Source organism: Alexandromys fortis, unplaced genomic scaffold (assembly GCF_014885135.2).
Source record: "Alexandromys fortis isolate MF-2015 unplaced genomic scaffold, M_Fortis_MF-2015_v1.1 scaffold_148, whole genome shotgun sequence".
In the NCBI taxonomy this organism is placed as follows: Eukaryota; Metazoa; Chordata; class Mammalia; order Rodentia; family Cricetidae; genus Alexandromys; species Alexandromys fortis.
In genome coordinates this window covers 2809557-2829847 of record NW_026068019.1, presented here as the reverse complement: position 1 = coordinate 2829847, position 20291 = coordinate 2809557, and the positions used below count along the sequence as shown (strand labels likewise).

At 40.6% G+C, this 20291-nt stretch overlaps 1 protein-coding gene across 1 annotated transcript; it reads right to left on the bottom strand.

Annotated features, from left to right (window-relative positions):
- Positions 1-6533: 6533 nt before the first annotated feature.
- On the bottom strand, positions 6534-20165 carry Yipf4 (Yip1 domain family member 4). The gene is made up of 6 exons (XM_050162956.1): positions 19883-20165; positions 17805-17964; positions 15753-15924; positions 12527-12604; positions 8917-9030; positions 6534-7545 (listed from the first exon to the last, which is right to left on the bottom strand). The coding sequence occupies exons 1-6, from the start codon at positions 19959-19961 to the stop codon at positions 7408-7410; spliced, it is 741 nt and encodes a 246-aa protein (XP_050018913.1). The 5' UTR covers positions 19962-20165; the 3' UTR covers positions 6534-7407.
- Positions 20166-20291: the final 126 nt, after the last annotated feature.

Here is a 20291-nt window from a genome sequence, read left to right as displayed (position 1 = left end):
GTGAGCCTCTTTTTTTTTTTTTTTTTTTGGCCTCCAAGGCTATCCTCCAAACTCATAAACCCAGGGACTTCTTTCAGGCCCTTTAAAAGTAATTGGAGTTGCTAGGATTTGCGTGAGGTCTTCCCGTATGACTTTTATATAGAAGAGAGACTAGCATCATTTAATTTTATGTTAAAACAATAAGCTTATTTCTTTTATTTTTGTGTATTTTGCCTGTATGTGTGTATGTGCACCACAAGCATGTGTGGTGCTCAAGGAGGTAAGAAGAGGTTACCAGATACCCTGGAACTGCAGTTAAAGATGGCTGTGGTCCACTATGTGCTGGGAATTGAACTGTGTTTTTTGCAAGAGCAACAAGTGCTCTTAACCATTCAACCATCTCTCCAGCCACTTTTGGTTAAAACTATAATGAGCCTGTTTCTCACGACTATAAATATATGTATGTTGCAGTCAAGTCTTATATCTGGACATCATTTTTCTTTGTTTTTTGAGACAGGGTTTCTCTGTGTAGCTTTGGAGTCTGTCATAGAACTTGTTCTGTAGACCAAGCTGGTCTACAGAGATCCACCTGCCTCTGCCTCCCGAATGTTGGGATTAAAAGTGTGTGACACCACCACTCAGCAACATCATTTTTATCAGGAAGAAAATCATAGTGGTGGGGGGGTGGCTGGAGAGATGACTCAGTGGTTAAGAGCATTGCCTGCTCTTCCAAAGGTTCTGAGTTCAATTCCCAGCAACCACATGGTGGCTCACAAAACCATCTGTAATGAGGTCTGGTGCCTCTTCTGGCCTGCAGGCATACAGACAGACAGAATATTGTATACATAATAAATAAATACATAAATATTTAAAAAAAAATCATAGTGGGCATGGTTATATACGCCCTTTTATCCTAGCACTTTGGGAAGCAAAGGCTGGCAAATTTCAACAACTTCAAGGTCAGCTTGGTCTACATAATGGTTCTAGGCCACTCAGGGCTACATAATAAGACCCTGCATCAAAAAAAGTGATGAGGATCATGATTGAGAATAGTTGTCTAAGTATAGATTTAAATCCAGTGTTTGGGGAGTGTGATCACTTGGACCACTGGAAAAAAAAAAATCAATACTTTTAGGGGCTTGTTTTTTGTTGTTACACTTTCCTGCTAGGTGTGGACCATGCAGGTGATCAAAATCAGAACTAATCATTTTGTACTGTCCAGGCCAGCTGAGGACCTAGGCAACAGGAGTCTCTTGGATGTTAGAGGAACCTCTGGCTCCTCCAGCCTTTTTATTTATTTTTTATTTTTTGGTGTGGGTGTGGGTGTGTGTAAGACTGTGGCTTTGCTTAGAATTATTTTCTGGGTTTACCTGCCTTTTTGTAAGCTGGACATTGGTTAGAATTCACCTGATGGTATCTCCATGGCATTCCCAAACAATAGAACAGGAAATGACTTAGAGAACATTTCCAGAGATGCCCCACAGTCCCCTGGAACCTAGCTGAGCTTGGAGAGCAAGGGAAGGATATTCTCCCTTTTAATATCTTCCACCTGAGTACAGGCTTCCAAGTGTGATTATTACATACCCAGAAGATTGGTTATATTAAGTCAGGGACTTTGAACTACTGTGTAATATTTATATAAAGTTTGAGCAAAACCCAAGCACTTCTAAGTAAACTTTGACTGGGCATGCATTTTTGTTCTTCAAATCAGCTCTTATAATTGTCACAAAGAACAGACCAGTAATTCCACTGATTTAAGCATAAGTTAACATCAAAGTATTGAGCTTTGACCTTGGAAATTTAAGTCTCATCTTTTATATACCTTAAATAACTTACTCGGGCCTTTATACTTTGCATAAATTTCTAGTTTTCTTTTCTATCCTTCCACTCATCTTAATTTTCATACATCTTTTACTGAAAGTATTTCCTTTCTCATATCCTGCTAAAAGTTTCTGTTACTGGTTTTCTTTCTCAATACCATGAGATACAACAACACGTTATGAGAATTACCTCTCTGAGCGAGGGAGAGTAAACAATTTCCATTTAAGGTCCCAACAAAAAACCAAATTTCAGTGTCACCAAAGTTCACCATGGGGAACCAATGACCTTATTGGGCTTACTTACAAAGCATGAGTAAAGAGCTACTGATGGGAGTGTGGGTAACTGTAAAGTTTTCACCAGTATTATGGATGCCTTCCCTTCTCTCCTCAAACTTCCCCAGCTTATATACTCTAGTTCCTCCCCCAAGATCTTGAAGCCATACTGCATACGGGCAGGCGGTGGCGGCGCACGCCTTTAATCCCAGCACTCGGCACTCGGGAGGCAGAGGCAGGCGGATCTCTGTGAGTTCAAGACCAGCCTGGTCTACAGAGCTAGTTCCAGGACAGGCTCCAAAGCCACAGAGAAACCTTGTCTCGAAAAAACCAAAAAAAAAAAAAAAAAAAAACTGCATACGGCTGGCAGTGAAAGGGACTGAACTCAGATGAAAGTGGCTGAACACATACATGAAGGTCCAGACTCTGCACACCACCTCATCTTTTTTTGTTCCCTTGTTTTTTAGAGACAGGGTTTCCCTAAGTAGTCCTGACTGTCCTGGAACTTGGCTCTGTGGACCAGACTGGTCTTGAACTCACAGAGATCTGCATGCCTCTGCCTCCTGAGTGCTGGGATTAAAGGGCTTGTGCATCACCACCCAGCCTTTTTTAAAAGATAATGAATTAATTAATTAATTAATGTGTATTGGTGTTTTGCCTGCATGTATGTCTGTGTGAGCATGTCAGATTCTCTAGAACTGGAGTTACAGTTTTGAGATGCTATGTGGGTGGTGGGAATTGAACCTGGGGTCCTCTTGAATAGCCAGTGTTCTTAACTGCTCAGCCATCTCTCCAGCCCCCTCCCACGGGCTCCTTCTAAAAAGGAACATTATCAATAAGCTCAACCATAATGATCTTTTATAAGCAAAGCATACACAGCTGGTCTTATGAAGATGGCAGATTTTTTGTTTTATTTTCTTTTTTTCGTTTTTGGTTTTTCGAGACAGGGTTTCTCTGTAGCTTTGGAGCCTGTCCTGGAACTAGCTCTTGTAGACTAGGCCGGCCTCTGCCTCCTGAGTGCTGGGATTAAAGGCGTGCAACACCACCGCCTGGCCAAGATGGCAGATGTTTAGCTCACAGGATGGCGCTGTGCAAACACTAGCGTTATAAAGAAAACTGAATTCAAACTACATTCATGATAATATGACAAACTAGTGTTATCTGTGTACACATACTGTTAAACTAAGGGGCCTTCTAAACTCCTGGATAAAGTTTTTCCCCCACAGAGCTTTGGATTCATGGCCAGCAAGCACTCTACCTCAAAACTAACTCCACAACCCTCTTAGGTAAATATTATAGAGAGCACACACAGTAAAAAATATCTTTGAATGACTTGTACAGTCCAGAGAACAACCTACTTTTGCAAAGCCATGCTTTCGGTTCTGAATGAGTGGAAGTAGAGAAAAGCAGCATTACACAGTAAAACATCATCACACTGATGTTCACAGTATCCAGCAGAAGTCAACTAAGAAACTGAGGTGTTTTGTTTTTGTTTTTTGGTCAGAGGGTCCTCTCTTATCCTGTTCATGAGCTGTCAATAATCTTTTTTATCATTACTGTCATCACCACCACCATCATTAAATTTAGTGTCCATAATCTAGAGTAAAGAACACTAAAAAGAGTAACAAATCAAAGAACCTGAAAAAGGATGGATGGGATTGGCCCATTCTTTTTCTTAGCCTCTGTCATTGTAACTGGAAAGTTAAAAACAAAAGTTTATCCAGGGCTCAGTGGGGCAGAAACCGAGAGAAATAAGAAACATAGAGCAAAAGGGTCTTTAGCAGGGAAAGAACACTATCTCAGTGAGAAAAGAGGCTTGGAGACAACGAAAGAAACAGCAGGTACTAAGACCCAGAGGAACCTACATCTCCAGCCTCCTCCTGTTGTAGCTGCCTGCTGGAAGCAGCTTTTAAAGCTGGGTCCTGCTTGGGATCTGTGCTTTTCCAGACTTGGTTCTGGGTGCTGCAAACTTACATGAGCTCCCCAGGATCAGCCAATTCAAAGTGTCAGCTCCCTCTGGCAGCTAGCTTGCCTGAGACACATGCATGGCTAACTCTTAAGACTCCTCTGGAAACCAGTAAACATATCAAGAAAAACAGGTGTTTTTTTTCTAACCTAATATGAAGGTCTGGTATAGTCTATCTAAAAATGCATTGATCTTTAATCCTCAGAAACAAACCATATAATTAGAGCCTCCCATTTCCAAGATCCCACTAGGCATCTAGGAATGTAAAAATCAAAACAGTGTGGCAATTCTGGTTCAGTGGTACCCAGAAGTTTTATGGATGCCATTTTGGTTTACGCCATATGGTGGCATTAACCAAGACTGTTATGAAGTCACAGGTTCCCTGCCATCTTCATTACATCACTAGTAAGCTAGCACCATGTCATGTGGCTGTTACCATCTCGATGACATCTCTAACCATAATGGTGGCTAAGTTATACAGTTTGTTCCATTTTGATGAGGTCACCAGTTAAGATGGCAACAAACCTTTTTCTTGTGGTTAGCTCAACCCAATGATGACATAAGTCCATTTGCCACCAGAGCAAGAGAGTTAAGTCCCCAAGAGATCCATGCATCTCAGATCAAATTAGCATGGATATGGGAACTCACAGTGTATGTAACTAGGAATGGAGGCCACAAGTAGTAAAGCAAACAAGAAGAAATAATTCCACGATTTCAGCACAAAGAGAGTGAGCCCACATCTTACCATACAAATTGTAACTGTGAATGTCAAGAGGTATGATTTGCATTGTTTCGACTGTCCTTCACTTCCCAAGCACAAGCTGTTGCTGGGAAAGAAACCCACAAAAGATGCACAAGAAATACAGAGGTGCTGGGCGGTGGTGGCGCATGCCTTTAATCCCAGCACTCGGGAGGCAGAGGCAGGCGGATCTCTGTGAGTTCGAGACCAGCCTGGTCTACAAGAGCTAGTTCCAGGACTGGCTCCAAAACCACAGAGAAACCCTGTCTTGAAAAACCAAAAAAACAAAAAGAAATACAGAGGTATGCCCAATGCACGTGGGTGAGGATATGGAAAACTGGGAAGAATATGATCTTGAAGCCCATTTTACTCTAGTAGAGTTTGACATCTGAAGACAACTCTTTGTAACAGCTGTCATGGAACTTGCTGTAGACCAGGCTGGCCTCAAATTCATGGCTTCTGCCTCCCTGTTGGGACTAAAGGTATGCATCACATCACCACAACCTGGCTTGAGTTGGCTGAAATTTAAAACCCTTATAAAACAACTTTTTTGGAAGCTAGAGAGATGCCTTAGCAGTTGGGAACACTGGCTTCTTTCCGGATGACCTGGGTTCAGTTCCCAGCACCCACATGGCAGCTCACAGCTGTCTGTAACTCCAGTTCCAGGAGATTTGACAACCCTCACACAGACATATGTATGTATTATCACTGACCCTGTGCACTGATAACTTAAAAATAAAATCAGCTTTGAGTGGAGTATTCCTAAAATATCTTGAAGCAGCAACTGCTAAGATTTGACAATCTAGTCTTGACTCCACAAAGTTTAGTTTCAGGTCAACACTATTGACACCAGACAGGTATGTCAAATGTTGCAAAACAACAGTATCATCTATAAAGTTCACATTTGATGGCACAAAATCTTCCAGAATATTTTAATTAAGTTTAAACTTTTGATTTGAGCTGCACTCATAGCTTTCCTTAGCCTTGTATGGCTTATGGATTTGCAGGCTGGACATGCCTGACAGGTAAGAAATGTGGTTAACCAGAACAACACTTGTCCACCATGTGCAAGGTACTAGATCTGACACACCACCACAAAATGAAAAGGAAATCCAAATAATCATTCAAACAAAAGAATGACCGCAGGACTTACCTTCTGCTGCTGCTTCTGTGGCCAAAGATACTTCTATACTACTTCTCACTACTCCAGCTCCTGAGGTTTATCTATCTAGGGCTTTCACCTGTTCTCCTACATCTGTTTTGCCTAAGGAACACAGAGACGATGATGTTATACTGTATCAGGAATAGAAGTTAACTTTTTTGGGCAAAACCAGAAAGAATAATACAATAATGTGCTAACAGGGATTTGCTATTTTATGAGCACAGATAAAAACAGTTTATCTACTTTACAAAGTAATATTAAAGATATATATACAGAGCCGGGCGATGGTGGTGCACGCCTTTAATCCCAGCACTTGGGAGGCAGAGGCAGGCGGATCTCTGAGAGTTCAAGACCAGCCTGGTCTACAGAGCTAGTGCCAGCACAGGCTCCAAAAGCTACAGAGAAACCCTGTCTCGAAAAACCAAAATAAAAAAAAAAAAAGATATATATACAGAATACAGGATTTACAAAAAAAACTTCTTAGATAAATTTTTCTTAATATTTCCCTTAGTAAAAACTGTAAATTTGTTAGAAAGAAACTAATATTTCTTAAAGTGTCAAGTAATATAGAAAAAGGTATTGTAAAACAAAGCACACAGCTGGAAAACATTTTATTTTCTACTTCATATAACATTGTTCAAGACCACATTACTTCAAAGGTCTCTTTCCCGCAACTTTTATGATTTAAAGGTACCACTTAAAAATATTTACTGATGCTATAAATATTATTTTTCCTATATATTAATGATTTTAATGAATGCCATATTAATTATATCTCTTGCTCCTTTGGTCAAAAAGATAAACAGAACTTTAAATCAAATGTTTAGACATTCAAAACTGTTTTTTAAGAGCATACACACACAAACCAAATCTATACTGCAACTATTATTTCAAAAATTACACACAATTTAAAAACAAAATTTAAGTTTTATAAAGAACATTAATGGCCAAATAAAGGAAAGTTTAAGCATCAGATTTAGTATCTTAATTTTTAGGCTATTCAGAAATATATTTTGTGAATAAGAATTATTTCATAAATATATATGTATAAATATAAATAGGTATCTACAGGATCTGTGGTGCAGGAGAAAATCCTTCAAAGAAAAAATTGCACTTTTATATTTTCAGGATGTTATCAAGTCACACTTCAAGTGAGATACAATTTCCCATCTAGGTGCTTTTGGCACAAGTGTTCAGGTGAATATTGACACAATCTGAAAAAAAACACAACACTTTTTATTTATTCGTGGAATATGAAGAACCAAACAGAATTTAGAATTCTGACCAAAGAATCCCAGATAACTGCAATTACTTAAATACAAAAAATATTGTTTTAAAAAAGACTTTAAACCTGCCTATCTGGAATGTATAAAATTTTACTAGTTATTTTTTTTCCAACCCCTTCAGCAAGAATTCCCAGCTCAATACAAATGTAACACCATCTTTTTCAACTCATGTACAACTTGGATCACACCCCAGTATATAAGGACAAAAAATAAATGTACAATAAAAAGATTGGATAAATGAGGAGAGGCTTTTTGGTCTTGAATTCTTCACCCACGAGTAATGAAGCAGCACTGTAGGCAGCCCAAAACACACCAAACAGCTTAAAGAAGAAAGAAAACAGCAGCATATTAGCAAATCATTGTACTATCACAGAAAAGTTACAATGTTTTAAAAAGTGATCCACCAAGTGAGACTTTTTAAGAATATTCTCTCTTGCTCTTTCCTTAACTTCTATAATTAATTTGTAACAATCATTTGTACCTTCTATACAAAGAGAAACTTCCAGTCAGGCAGAGAGGCACTCAACAGAAACTCAAGGTCAGCTTGGACTATACAGCGAGTTCATGGCCAACTGTGGCTATGGTGTCAGACTGTCTCAACATAAAAACAAAACCAGCAGCAAACTGACATAAAACACACACACACACAACACACACACAATACAACACACACAACACATTTCTTTTAAACAGTCATAACCCCACGTGACTTGGATGCGATGTCCACTCATGCAGCACACAAATAAATGAAACATGCTATGTAGACCAAGCTGGCCCCAAACTCAGAACTGAATTGCAGCTTTCCTGAATGCTAGGATTAAAGGGCTATGCCACCATACCCAGATTAAACCAAAGAGTTTCTAAGGCAAAAAAATCTAGTGTTCAGTCTTTTAATCAAGTAGCCCTAGTGATAATGAAGTTATTTTTTATTTGTTGAGAAATGGTTTCATTCAGTGTCCCACTGTCCTAGAATTCATTCTTTAGCTCAGGCTTGCTTTTGAACCCACAACACACTTGCCTTAGCCACCTGAGCGGTAAAGAGTATAAACTCGCAAGAGTCACCACAGCCTGCTGATGATCTGGCAACTTTTGAAAACACAGTTATTTATGCCAAACTGAATAATTTGATACCTGAAAGAGGGCTCACAATTTAAGTTAAAACTATATAGGCCATTATTATCACTCTTTTCCTAGGAATAGGAAGAGGCACCAGGGTTTGGTGAAAAAGAGGAGCACCAGGCTGTACTTTAAGACGAACTTCAAACGCTCAGGTATCTGAGAGTAACTTTGAATTTCTGGTCCTCTTGTCTTTATCTTCCAAGTAGTGGGATTAAGGTGTGTGCTAGTTTCAGTGGAATTTTAAATAAATACCCCCAAATCTGTTACATGAATTCATATTTAATAGTACTGACATGAAATTCTATAAAATTTTAAAGTATGATTATCCTGAAATTTTATTTGGTCTCCAGTCTTCCCAAGATGCCTACAGATTTCATAATTACTGGTGACAACAGGTGGGGTGGGGGAATCAGAAGAAACCACATTGGTAAAAAAAAAAAAAAAAAAAGTCTCTGTTCCCAAATACCACTGTCTCGGGAAGTTTTAGGTTATGATATTCTTATCCGCAGGACCAGTATACTTCCATACAAAAAACAGTTAGCTGTATAGTTCATACTATATAAATAACTTACTTTTATAAGTGTAGACACCATTTCAAAAGATCCGACCACCAAAAGTATAGGGGCTATTACAATGAGAGGAAGTAATGAATATCCTATCACTCCAAGAACTTGGCCATATGCAACCTGTGAATTTTAAAAAATTTAAATAAACATTATAGGAATCAGAATACTTAGGCACTTTTCAATATCATTCTTTGTTGTACTGACATGAATAAAAAAAATTAGGAAATCATAAAGTATCATGCCCAACATGTTTTAAATTATCACCTCCTTTTATATATTCCAGGGCCAAATATATCACTATATTTTCAATATGCTTCAGTTTCTTGATATTCAAAACCCACATATGCAGCTCTTCTCTAGCTCGAAGATTATGTCTAGCCACCTACAGTACAGATCATTATACTGTATACATGTGATACACATACATAAAGTTATGCTTAAACCAGGCGGTGGTAGCACACGTCTTTAATCCCAGCACTTGGGAGGCAGAGACAGGTGAATCTCTGAGTTCGAGGCCAGCCTGGTCTACAAAGTGAATTCCAGGACAGCCAATGCTGTTACATAGAGAAACCCTGTCTCGAAAAACAAAGTTTCTCTAAAAAAAAAAAAAAAAAGAAAAGAAAAGAAAAAGTCTTCCTGTGGTTTAGGAAAAGTACCTTCCCTTGGAAGTGGAGTTCAGAAGGCTGTGAGCCATTATCATGTGCTCTGGAAGAGCACCATATCTCCAGCTTCCCTCCCCTTTTCCTGAGTTGTATGACTTCAAACTCACTATGTAGCCAAGGACAACACAGAACTCCTAATCTTTCTGCTTCAATCTCTGTAGTGTTGACATTATGGGTTTGACCTACAATGCCTAGCATTTCTGCTGGGGGAATGTGGTAAGAAAACAAGATTTCACCATGTAGCCCAAGCTGGCTTCAAACTTGATCCTTTGCCACAGCCTTTCCAGTGCCAGGATTACAGGTGTGGAACAGTATACTTGGCTCAAAGACCATTTTAAAATATCACAATCACCATCTTCAGATAAAAAGCCAAGATCTAAAGAAGTCACGTGTGGCAAAGAGAGACAGAAAGAAAGGCAACTAGGAGAGAGTGAACAGAACTTACCATAATAATGTTTAAAAATTTTTTTACTAATGTGTATGTTCGTGGGTCTATGTGTATGTGCTGATGGAGGTCAGAACAAGGCATTAGATCCCCTGGAACTGGTATGATAAACTGTTCTTAGATGATATGCCAGGGCTGGGAACTGAACTCAGTGCTCTGTAAGAGCAACAAGTGCTCTTAAGTGCTGAACCCTCTCTCTGGCCCATATTTTCACTTTTGACAGTGCTAGGAATTTAACCCAGGTCTTCAAATTTTAGCTACACCACAGTCTTCAAGTAAACATTTCAGCAAGACAGTCAAAAATATATTTTCTCTCATTCAAGAACTAATCAAGCCCTATCGGTAATACTAAAGTTCCAAGATTGCCATGTTCAGGGTACTAATAATGTTTTCTTGTTTCTTGAGACAGCATCCATCCACAAAGCCCTGGCTCTCCTGGAACTTACAATGTAGACAAGGCTCAGTGATTAAGAGCACTGCCTGCTCTTCCTAAAGGTCCTGAGTTCAATTCTCAGCAACCACATGGTGGCTCACAACCATCTGTAATGAGATCTGGTGCCCTCTTGAGGAAGAGACTTGGTCAGTCATCCTCATCAACTCAGACCATGAAACCCAATATGGACAAGTTCAACAGAACTGCCATATATGGGTTGCCCATGCATGCTTCAGCATTGCCAGGGCATAAATTTCATTTTTTCCCTCTTCAAGAACAAGTGCTCTTAACCACTGAGCTAACTCTTCAGCTCCCAGATTAATTTTTTAATGACGATTTTATGTATATGGATAGAAATTCCTAACTAGAACAAACTTTTCTTTTTGAGACAGTTTCTCTCTGTCTTGAGATAGGGCTGAGATAAGAGTTCTCTGTGTAGCTTTGGAGCCTGTTCTGGAACTCACTTTATAGACAGTGCTGGCCTCAAACTCACAGAGAACTGCCTGCCTCTGCCTCTTGAGTACTGGGATTAAGGCGTGTAGCACTACCACCACCTGGCCTGGAACAAACTTTTAAGAAACTATTACTTCCTGAGTTTTGGAGTAGTATCTAGGAACAATATCTACATTCACCTGAAAAGCTATCGAAAATACCCTATTTTCCAGCTGTTTAGCCATGTGAAGCCTTGCTTCCTTCATATAATTTAACTAAAGCTAGACATCATAAGGCATTGATGAAGAAAGTCAGTCTTAAAAGCTAGCTTCCAAAAAGCGCATGTCAAAATTACTCTTCTAGGGGCTGGAGAGATGGCTCAGAGGTTAAGAACACTGACTGCTCTTCCAAAGGTCCTGAGTTCAATTCCCAGCAACCACATGGTGGCTCAAAACCATCTGTAATGAGATTTGGTGCCCTCTTCTGGCATGCGAGCATACATGGAAGGGATGTTGTATACATAATAAATAAATCTTTTTAAAAAAAATTACTCTTCTAACAATCCTATTTTGGAAAGATATAGTAGCCTTCAGCTATACGAGACTCTGCTTTAAAAAACAAAAACCCACTCTATTTTCAATTAGGGCAATTTCTTTTTTTTTTTTTTTTTTTTTTTTGATTTTTCGAGACAGGGTTTCTCCGTAGCTTTTTGGTTCCTGTCCTGGAACTAGCTCTTGTAGACCAGGCTGGCTTCGAACTTACAGAGATCCGCCTGCCTCTGCCTCCAGAGTGCTGGGATTAAAGGCATGCGCCACCACCACCCGGCAATTAGGGCAATTTCTGATTAACATTAGGGAATCTCTATGGTAACTGAGAACTGATATGAACCTGTTGCCAACTTTATGCTTCTGTATATTTGATAGGTGGGAAGCGATCTCTCCTCTTCATTCCTTGCATTTATTGAGTAGATTTAATATCTATATCAACCATCTGAATGGAACTAGTATAAAGATAACTTCCAGGACAAGAACCATTTATTATTTATTATTATAGTTGGGCATGGTGGCATACGCCTTTAATTTCAGCACTCGGGGACAGAGGCAGGTGGAATTCTGTTGAGTTTGAGGCCAGCTTGGTCTACAAAGTGAGTGGACAGCCAGAGATATGTAGACAGATCCTGTATCAAAAAATAAAAACAATAACCAAAGACTCATTTATTAGCCAGGTAAGGCCGGTCACACCTGTTTGAGGCCAGTTTGGTCTACACAGCAGTTCTAGGTTAGTAGGGGCCATAAACTGACACTATCTCACAAACAAACAAACAAACAGATAAATAGGCTGGAGGGAGGGCTCAGCGGTCATAAGCATGTACTTCTTTTTCAGTACATCTGAGTTCAGTTCCCAATACCTGCCCAACTCTAGCTCTACAAGGTCTGATGACTTCTTTTTTTAAAGCAAGGTGTGCTTACCTCTACCTTTTTACCTCAACCCTTAGGGAGCAGAAGCAGGCAGATCTTTGCGAGTTCAAAGCTAGTCTGGTCTACACAGTGAGTTCCAGGCTAGCTAGGGCTCTAAAGTGAGACTGTCTAGAAAACAAAACAAAAACAAACACTAAAGAAGCTATCTCTCAAAATAAGTACTTACTTCTCCACCAAGAACTCTAGCCAGTAAGAAAATTGTCAGTGAACCAAATATCCAAATGGTTATAATCCATGAGACCACCTTAAAGAGGGAAAAAAAATCATTAAAAGTTTAATAAACTACTAAGCTTTCAGAAATTCAACTTTCTGCGACTTATGACAGCTTAGCAAGCCCCATCTCAGGACAGAGGTTCTGTTAGTACTCAAGGACATTTCCAAAATAAACTTAGAACCAAACTGAAAGTTCAACAATTACTAACTGCTTATAGAAACTTCAGTATTTCAAGAACATGCTAAAAGATTGGGGGGTGGGGGGAAGTTGGTTTGTTTCAAGACAAGGTTTCTCTGTTTAACAGCCTTTAGAAACCCTTTCTCTAATCCAAAAAGAAAAAAAAAAGCAGAAACATGAGCATATATAAAGAACCACAAACAGTACCTAGATCTTAGTTTCCTTCATTGTGAATAAGTTCTCACAATGTGGTGCATGCTGGCTTCAAACTCACTGTGTAGCTCAGTCTTCCTGCCTCAGGCTCCCACTACACCCAGCTTACAGATTTTGGTTCCTAACAGTCTCTCACGAGAACTGAGCCTATATAAGTGTACTGTCTGCTTCCCAGACTACACCAGAGAATAATGCAAAATTAGTTCATAAATACATGTGCTTATTTATGAAAAGAAGAAAGGTTACTCAAAAAGTATGTTATATGGAGGTGGGAAGCAGCTCAGCTGAGAAAGTGCTTGAACACTTGAATCCTCATTCTGAGGATTCCTGGCGGTAGGATTGCCATTTGGACTGAAGTAGAGGTAGTAGCTAGTGGCTGGCTGTTATGCTTTTCTGACCTTCAGGTTCAACCCTAATATCTGTCTCTGGGATTTTATTACAAACATAAGATTGAGGCTTTTATTCTCAGGACCCACACAAAAAGCTAGGTGAAGTGGCACACACTTGTAATCCCAGCACTGAAGAAATGGAGACAGAACTTAGCCTAACCGGCAAGCCCCAGGTCTAATGTAGACATTGTCTCAGAAATCAAAGTTCTGAAGAACAACCATCAAAGTTGACTTCTGTGGTCTCCATGTGAAATACACAACTACACACTCACCTATGCACACACATACACATACGAGTTAAGGGTTCAAAGGTCAAAGAAAACCTGAAGATGTTCCCAATGGCTAATAAGCAGGAACAAACTGAACAATAAAATAAATGGTAATATTGGGTTATAGTTTAGAGAACAAAATAAATATTGAATATACTGATGTAAATAACTGAGTACTTAAGTAACAGAAAAGAAGGGTGACTGTTCCTTAGAAAATACTAATAAACATAGATGAAATGGAGGAAATAGGGTAATCATCATTCAATGAATACTATAGTACTAATCAGGTAAAAAATTTATTGGGCTCAAGTTTGATGAGAAACAAGGCATTTACATAAGTGCAAAGTATGACTAGAACACACATAAAGAACAAGTTAAACTGGTGGCACATACCTATATCTTAATACTCAGGAATCTGGGGAGGAGGAGCATAAGATCAAGGCCTGCCTAGGCTACAGAGTGAGTCCCAAAACAAAAGTAAAAACAAATTAGCAAGACTATGTCTCAGGAAAAAAAAAAGGCTGGATATATACAGCTCAGAGATAAAGAACTTGCTTAACAGGAATGAGGCCTATATTTGTTTGCTTTCCTATGGCTGTGATAAGCAGCATGACCAAATGTAACCTGTTTTTCTTTCTTTCTTTCTTTTGCTTTTTTAAGACAAGGTCTCACTATGTATCCCTGGCTGTCCTGCTGTCCTGGAACTTGTTATATGTAGATCATCAGACCAGTCTCAAACTCACAGAGACCTACCTGATGGTTCTGCTTCCCAAGCTAGGAATAATGCATGACCCACAACACCTGGCCTAATAGCATCATATGACAAGACAATTCAAAATCATCTAGGAAAGTTGAGCACTGGTGGAGCATGGTTTTAACACCAGCACTCAGGAGGCAGAGGCACGTGGATGTCTGTGAGTTCGAGGCAGCCTGGTCTACAAAGCTAGTTCCAGGACAGCCAAGGTTATGCAGAGAAACCCTGTCTCGAAAAACCAAAACAAAACTAAAAAAAAAACCCCCACTCCCAAAACAACAAAAATCACCTAGGAGACAGAACTCGGATAAGAGTTTCCAAGTTTAGGCCGGGCGGTGGTGGCGCACGCCTTTAATCCCAGCACTCGGGAGGCAGAGGCAGGTGGATCTCTGTGAGTTCGAGACCAGCCTGGTCTACAAGAGCTAGTTCCAGGACAGGCTCCAAAACCACAGAGAAACCCTGTCTCGAAAAACAAAAAAAANNNNAAAAAAAAAAAAAAAAAAAAAAAAAAAAAGAGTTTGCTTAGTGGACGTGGGAAGATCTACCCTAATGAATGAAATGGAAGAGGCAAGCTTCTCCCACAATGTCCTCCCCACCATAAAGTGTGAACAAAAATAAATCCTTCCTTAATGTGCTTCTGCCAGGTATTTAGTCATAGCAACAAGTAACGTAACTAATAGATGGCCAAAAAATGGCTCTGTTGTAAGAACACGTCACTCTTCCAAGACCCAAATTTAAATGCCAGTGCTCACACTGTGTATGATTTCAACTCTTGTAGAATCCAATACCTCTGACTTTCCCAGGTACCAGCACTCCATGCATACACACACCTCTCCCCCACTACACACACACATATTTGAGACAGGACCTTGCTACATAGACCAGGCTGTCCTTGAACTCACAGAAACCACCTGTTTCTGCCTAACATATACACATAATTAAAAACAGTAAAATTAATCACAAAAAAAAATAAAATGTGGAAAACCTGGGGCTAGAGAGACAGCTGAATGGTTAAGAGTACTTGTTGCTCTTGCAAGGGACCGAGGTGACTCTTAGCACCCAGAGGATGTCTAAGAACCACCCATAAGCCTAGCTCCAAAGGTCCAACAGACATGCACACAGCACGCACATTTGCATATAGGCAAAACATACATATAAAATAAAATAAATAAAAATCTAAAATAAAATATGGATAAGCTGAGAAAGAATTGATCCAAGGTACTTCATTAAGAAACAATTTTAGAAATGAACAAGTGAGAAAAAATAGGCAAACGTAAAACATCTCTCAAATATGTGTTTTTATAGTAAATATGTGACATTTAATTTTTGAACGTCATAAAAAGATCTAACATTTGTATAAAATGAGGTATACTTACCCTAAACTGTCCATATAATGATATCATTGAAAAGAAAAGAACAATAGCCAGTGGACCCCAAAAGTCAGGATTGTCTCTCACTACTTGTCTATTAAAACCAAGCGATGGCATTGGCATCAAAACACAACGGATTTTGTAGTAAATATCTTTTAGATCAATGTCCAATTCTTCCCTATAAATTTAAAATAACATTCTTAAAAAACATGTAATTTTGAACAGTAAAACAGATTTAAAATAACTTTAAACTTAAACTAGATAATATGATACCCACAGGTCAACAACTGCATGTGAAGTGTCTATGAGACTGATTTCATGAGAAAATATCTATCAAGCTCACAGTTGCTGGGGTAACAGTTGCTCAGAATTGAAACTGTAGTAGGTGTGAAGGGAAACAAAGTGCTTCCAAGATGTGCCTCTGTCTGAGTACTGGGATAAAGGTGTGTGCCACCTTGCCTGGCCCATAATTATGTTTTAGACCTGAGTTTCAGCCTTAACCTTGCTTTTAGATGACACTGACTATTTCGGATAGCTGGTCAAACAAGATAAATAGTGTAGAGCATATCTATTTATATGTATGTTTAAGACAAAGACAGTTTTTTTTTTCCAAAGTGGTCACTCTTGCTGGGCAATGGCTGTGCATGCCTTTAATCCCAGCACTCGGGAGGAAGAGGCAGGTGGATTTCTGTGAGTTTGAGGACAGCCTGGTCTACAAAAGAGTTCCAGGACAGGTCCCAAAGAAACACAGAGAAACCCTGTCTCAAAAAACAAAACAAAATAAACAAACAAACAAAAAGTGGTCACTGTCTCTTTTGAGAGAGGGTTTCACTAAGTATCCTTGCTGGCCTGGAACTCAAAAGGACCAACTGTCCTTGTCTCCAGAGTGTTGGGATTAAAGGCATGCTAGCAGAGTGGATTTTGCTCTTTCTTCTCAAGATCACTTATAACATGTGAGTGTGAATGTTTGAGCACAGGCAGGTCTACGTGTGGGTGCCAGTGCACACACTGAGGCCAGAAGGTGCAGAGTGCGCTACTCTATCGATCTCCATGTAGTCCTTTTAAGATAGGGTCTCTGCCTGAACCTGGGCTCAGGTTTTCTTGGCCAAACTCCTAATTCTTATGTATCTACCTCTCAAAAACTGAGATTATAAACATATAGTACAAAGCCCAGCTTCCAGCTTTAAAAATTTATATATATATGTATATGTATGTATATATGTGCATATATATATATATATACATACATACACACACACACATACACCGTTTCCTTTTTTGAGACAGAGTTTTTCTGTAAAACAGTACTGGCTGTCAGGGAACTTGCTTTGCAGACCAGGCTGGCCTCAAACTCACAGAGATCCACCTGCCTCTGCCCCGAGTACTTGGGATTAAAAGTGTGTGACACCACCTGGCCAGCTTTAAAACTTTTAAGAGGTATTTTTTTAAAACAAATGTTTTATCTGCAGGTATGTCTGTGTAATACACGTGTGCCTGATGCCCTCAGAATTCAGAAGAGGAAATCAGATCCCTTGGAACTGGAGTTACAAGCAGTTGTGAGCCACCATGTGGACTGTGGGAACAGAAACCCAGTCCCTGCAAGAGCAGTCACGCCACTTCTCCAGTTCCCATTTAAAAACCCGACACCCACAGCCAACAGGCTAAGAGCATTTTTTTCCTCATCATTTCAAGTGCTAGTAAAAATAGTGCTAAAACCTGCTTTTAAAGACTTTGTGTGTGTGTATGTGTGTGTGTGTGTGTGTGTATGTAAGCGAATGCCATGTATATACAGGCGCCTACAAAGGCCAGAAGACTAGTCAGATCCCCACAGGCTGGAGTTACAGGCAGCTGTGTTGCCTGAGATGGATGATGATGGCACTAAAACTCAAGTTCCCTGAAAGCAGGAAGTACTCATAACTACTGAGCCATCTCTCTAGGCCCTGCTACTGTTTTTCACCTAAACAGTTAAAATTTTCCTTTAACTGACTTTAAAAATATAAAAGAACATAAACACAGAATAGGTCCTAAAGATCACAAAAGACAAATCCCTTCACGTACAAAAGTGGCTTGTTATCTTCAGGGTCCTCATCTTCAACTTCCAGAAGCCAGCCATACCCTCTTTGTCTCAGAAATGTGGTAGCTGTAGATTCTTTGATAAAATCTCCACCTCCACCGAGATTTAATTTGACATCTGGGGCTGCTATAGAACCACTGAGATCTTAAGAGAGAAGACAAAACTGTGACCAGAGAGAAATATGTGAACGTGAACCAAAATGTACATATATTCGTATAATTATACTTTGTCAATCCTTTGGATATTTGCTATTCCATATAATCTTCAAGTTTCATCAGACAGACATTGTGCCACTTTTTATTTTACAACTAGAAACAACAACAACAACAAAACCAAACTGGTGAAAGACAAGGCAGGTACAATGGTACAGGCATGTTATCCTAGTGTTCAGGAGGCGAAGGCCCAGGGTGGCCTCGAATTCAGTACATAGACAAAGATGATCTTCAACTTCTGGCTTTCCTGCTTCCACCTCCCAATGCTAGGATGAGTCACCAGAACGCCTTCATACAGGGCTGGAGATTCAACTCAGAGGCTCCTGCCTACTACCAACTAAGTTCCTCCTCAGCCCTATACCATACTTTCTAGAGCAGGTATCATCTACCTCTTCCCTATCAGTCCATTATCTGAGAGGCTACATTTTGTAAAATGATTACCTCCTTAAGATTTTCCTGACTTTTGTTGATCTTCAATTCTCCATCTGTCTCGGCCTCTCAAGAGCAGGGATTACAGACGTGATCCACCTGGCCTGGCTTTCTCTGATCTACGTAGGGATAATTTTCCTTTTAATCTTTTATTAAATTCTAAGACAGTGCTGCTCAAAAATGCTAAGATGCTTATGAATTACCCAGGGATCCTGATAAATATAAATTCAGACTAAGGAAGATTATACCCATGTATTAGGTAATGTTAATTCTGCTGGCCTACAGCATAAACCAGATACAGAATTATCTATTTGTTTGACATAAAATAATGACACCTAGCTACTCTGGAGACTGAGGCAAGATGTCAAATTCAAGGCAATACTGGCTACATACTGAGTTTACAGCCAGCCTGAGTAACTTAATATGACTGCGCTTAAAGGGGTGCGCCGCCGCCACCACCACCTGGCTCCAAAATAATTTCTAAAGGAGAAAACAAAACATAGTCAAAGAAATCAGATTTCAAAGAAAATCAATGTTCATCTCCAGACTGAAATTTCTTTTCTTTCTTCTTTGTTGAGACAAGGCCCTGGTGAGCCTGGAACTTGATGTGTATGTAGTCCAGGCTGGCCTCAAACTCAGCAATCTACCAGCCTCTGTCTTCCAAGCATGGGGATCACCGGGACTCACTACCCAACACACCGTAGTCTCTTACACTATATTTCTAAAGCAAAATCAGCTTGTTTTTTTCCATGCTGGGCAGTTAAATCTAGTCCCTGGAAAGTAAACAAAATTAAATCAAAACCCCAAAATTACTAGCAGATGAAGAGTCAGGTTACAAGGAGTTGAACGAAGTGGGGAAGGGAATCCCATACAGCACAAAAATCTTCCCAGCACCAGTAGTTAATCAAAATACAAGCCAAGTCTATAGAGGCTGTTGGGGACACTGAGTTGAATTCCTAAAGTTTCAAATGCTCCTAAATCCAGTTTTCTGAATATTGTGGTCAAACACTACAAACTGGACACAGGGATCTGAGCTAGAAAACAAAACCAATAAAAACCACGATTCCTTTGAAGTTCGTTCTCCTTAAGCCGCCAAAGGTAACCTCAGGAGAAAGAAAGAAAAAACAAACAAAAAGCTTTTCTGTTAATAGCAGAGGAACACAGCCCCACTTTGTTCTCATTCTTTGATCCTTCACTCTTTTGAGCAACTGCGGAGTGGAGCATTTCAGAAAGAAAACCCTGACCGACCGGCGGGTCACTGGTCACCCCGCCCGTCGCCGGAGGGGGTGGCCCAGCGGCGGAGCCTGCGCCCCGCACCCTCCCGAGTCATTTGCGGTCTCGGGGGAAGGCCCAGCGGGCACAGGGGCGGGAGTCCCCACTCGGCCACCCCTGCTCCGGAGCCCCGTCGGGCCCACTCTCACCTTCCGCGTCCGCCGAGGAGACGAAGGTGAAGTCCCCGTTGGCGGGCGCGTAGGCCGGGGGCGGGCCCGGAGGCTGCATCCCGCCGGCCTCGGAGCCCACGGCGGTGCTGGGGCGCGGCTGGGCCCGGGTCCTCGCACGGTGACGACCGTGCTAGCGGGCGGCCTGCGAGCCGGGAGGCGCGGGCTGGGACGAGGGCGGAGACGCGCGAGCCAGGCCACTCGGCTGCTCCCGACGAGGTCGCACCGGAGCCCGGCCGGTGGCGAGCGCCCAAGCACCACGACGCCGGCGCCCTGACAGGACCATAACATTGACAGCGCCGCCGGGATTGGCTGTTTGTAATCTGCTCTCCCATTGGCTCCCTGGGGAAGGTTATGATTGGCCCTTCTTGTTGTTGATTCCGGAAACCAA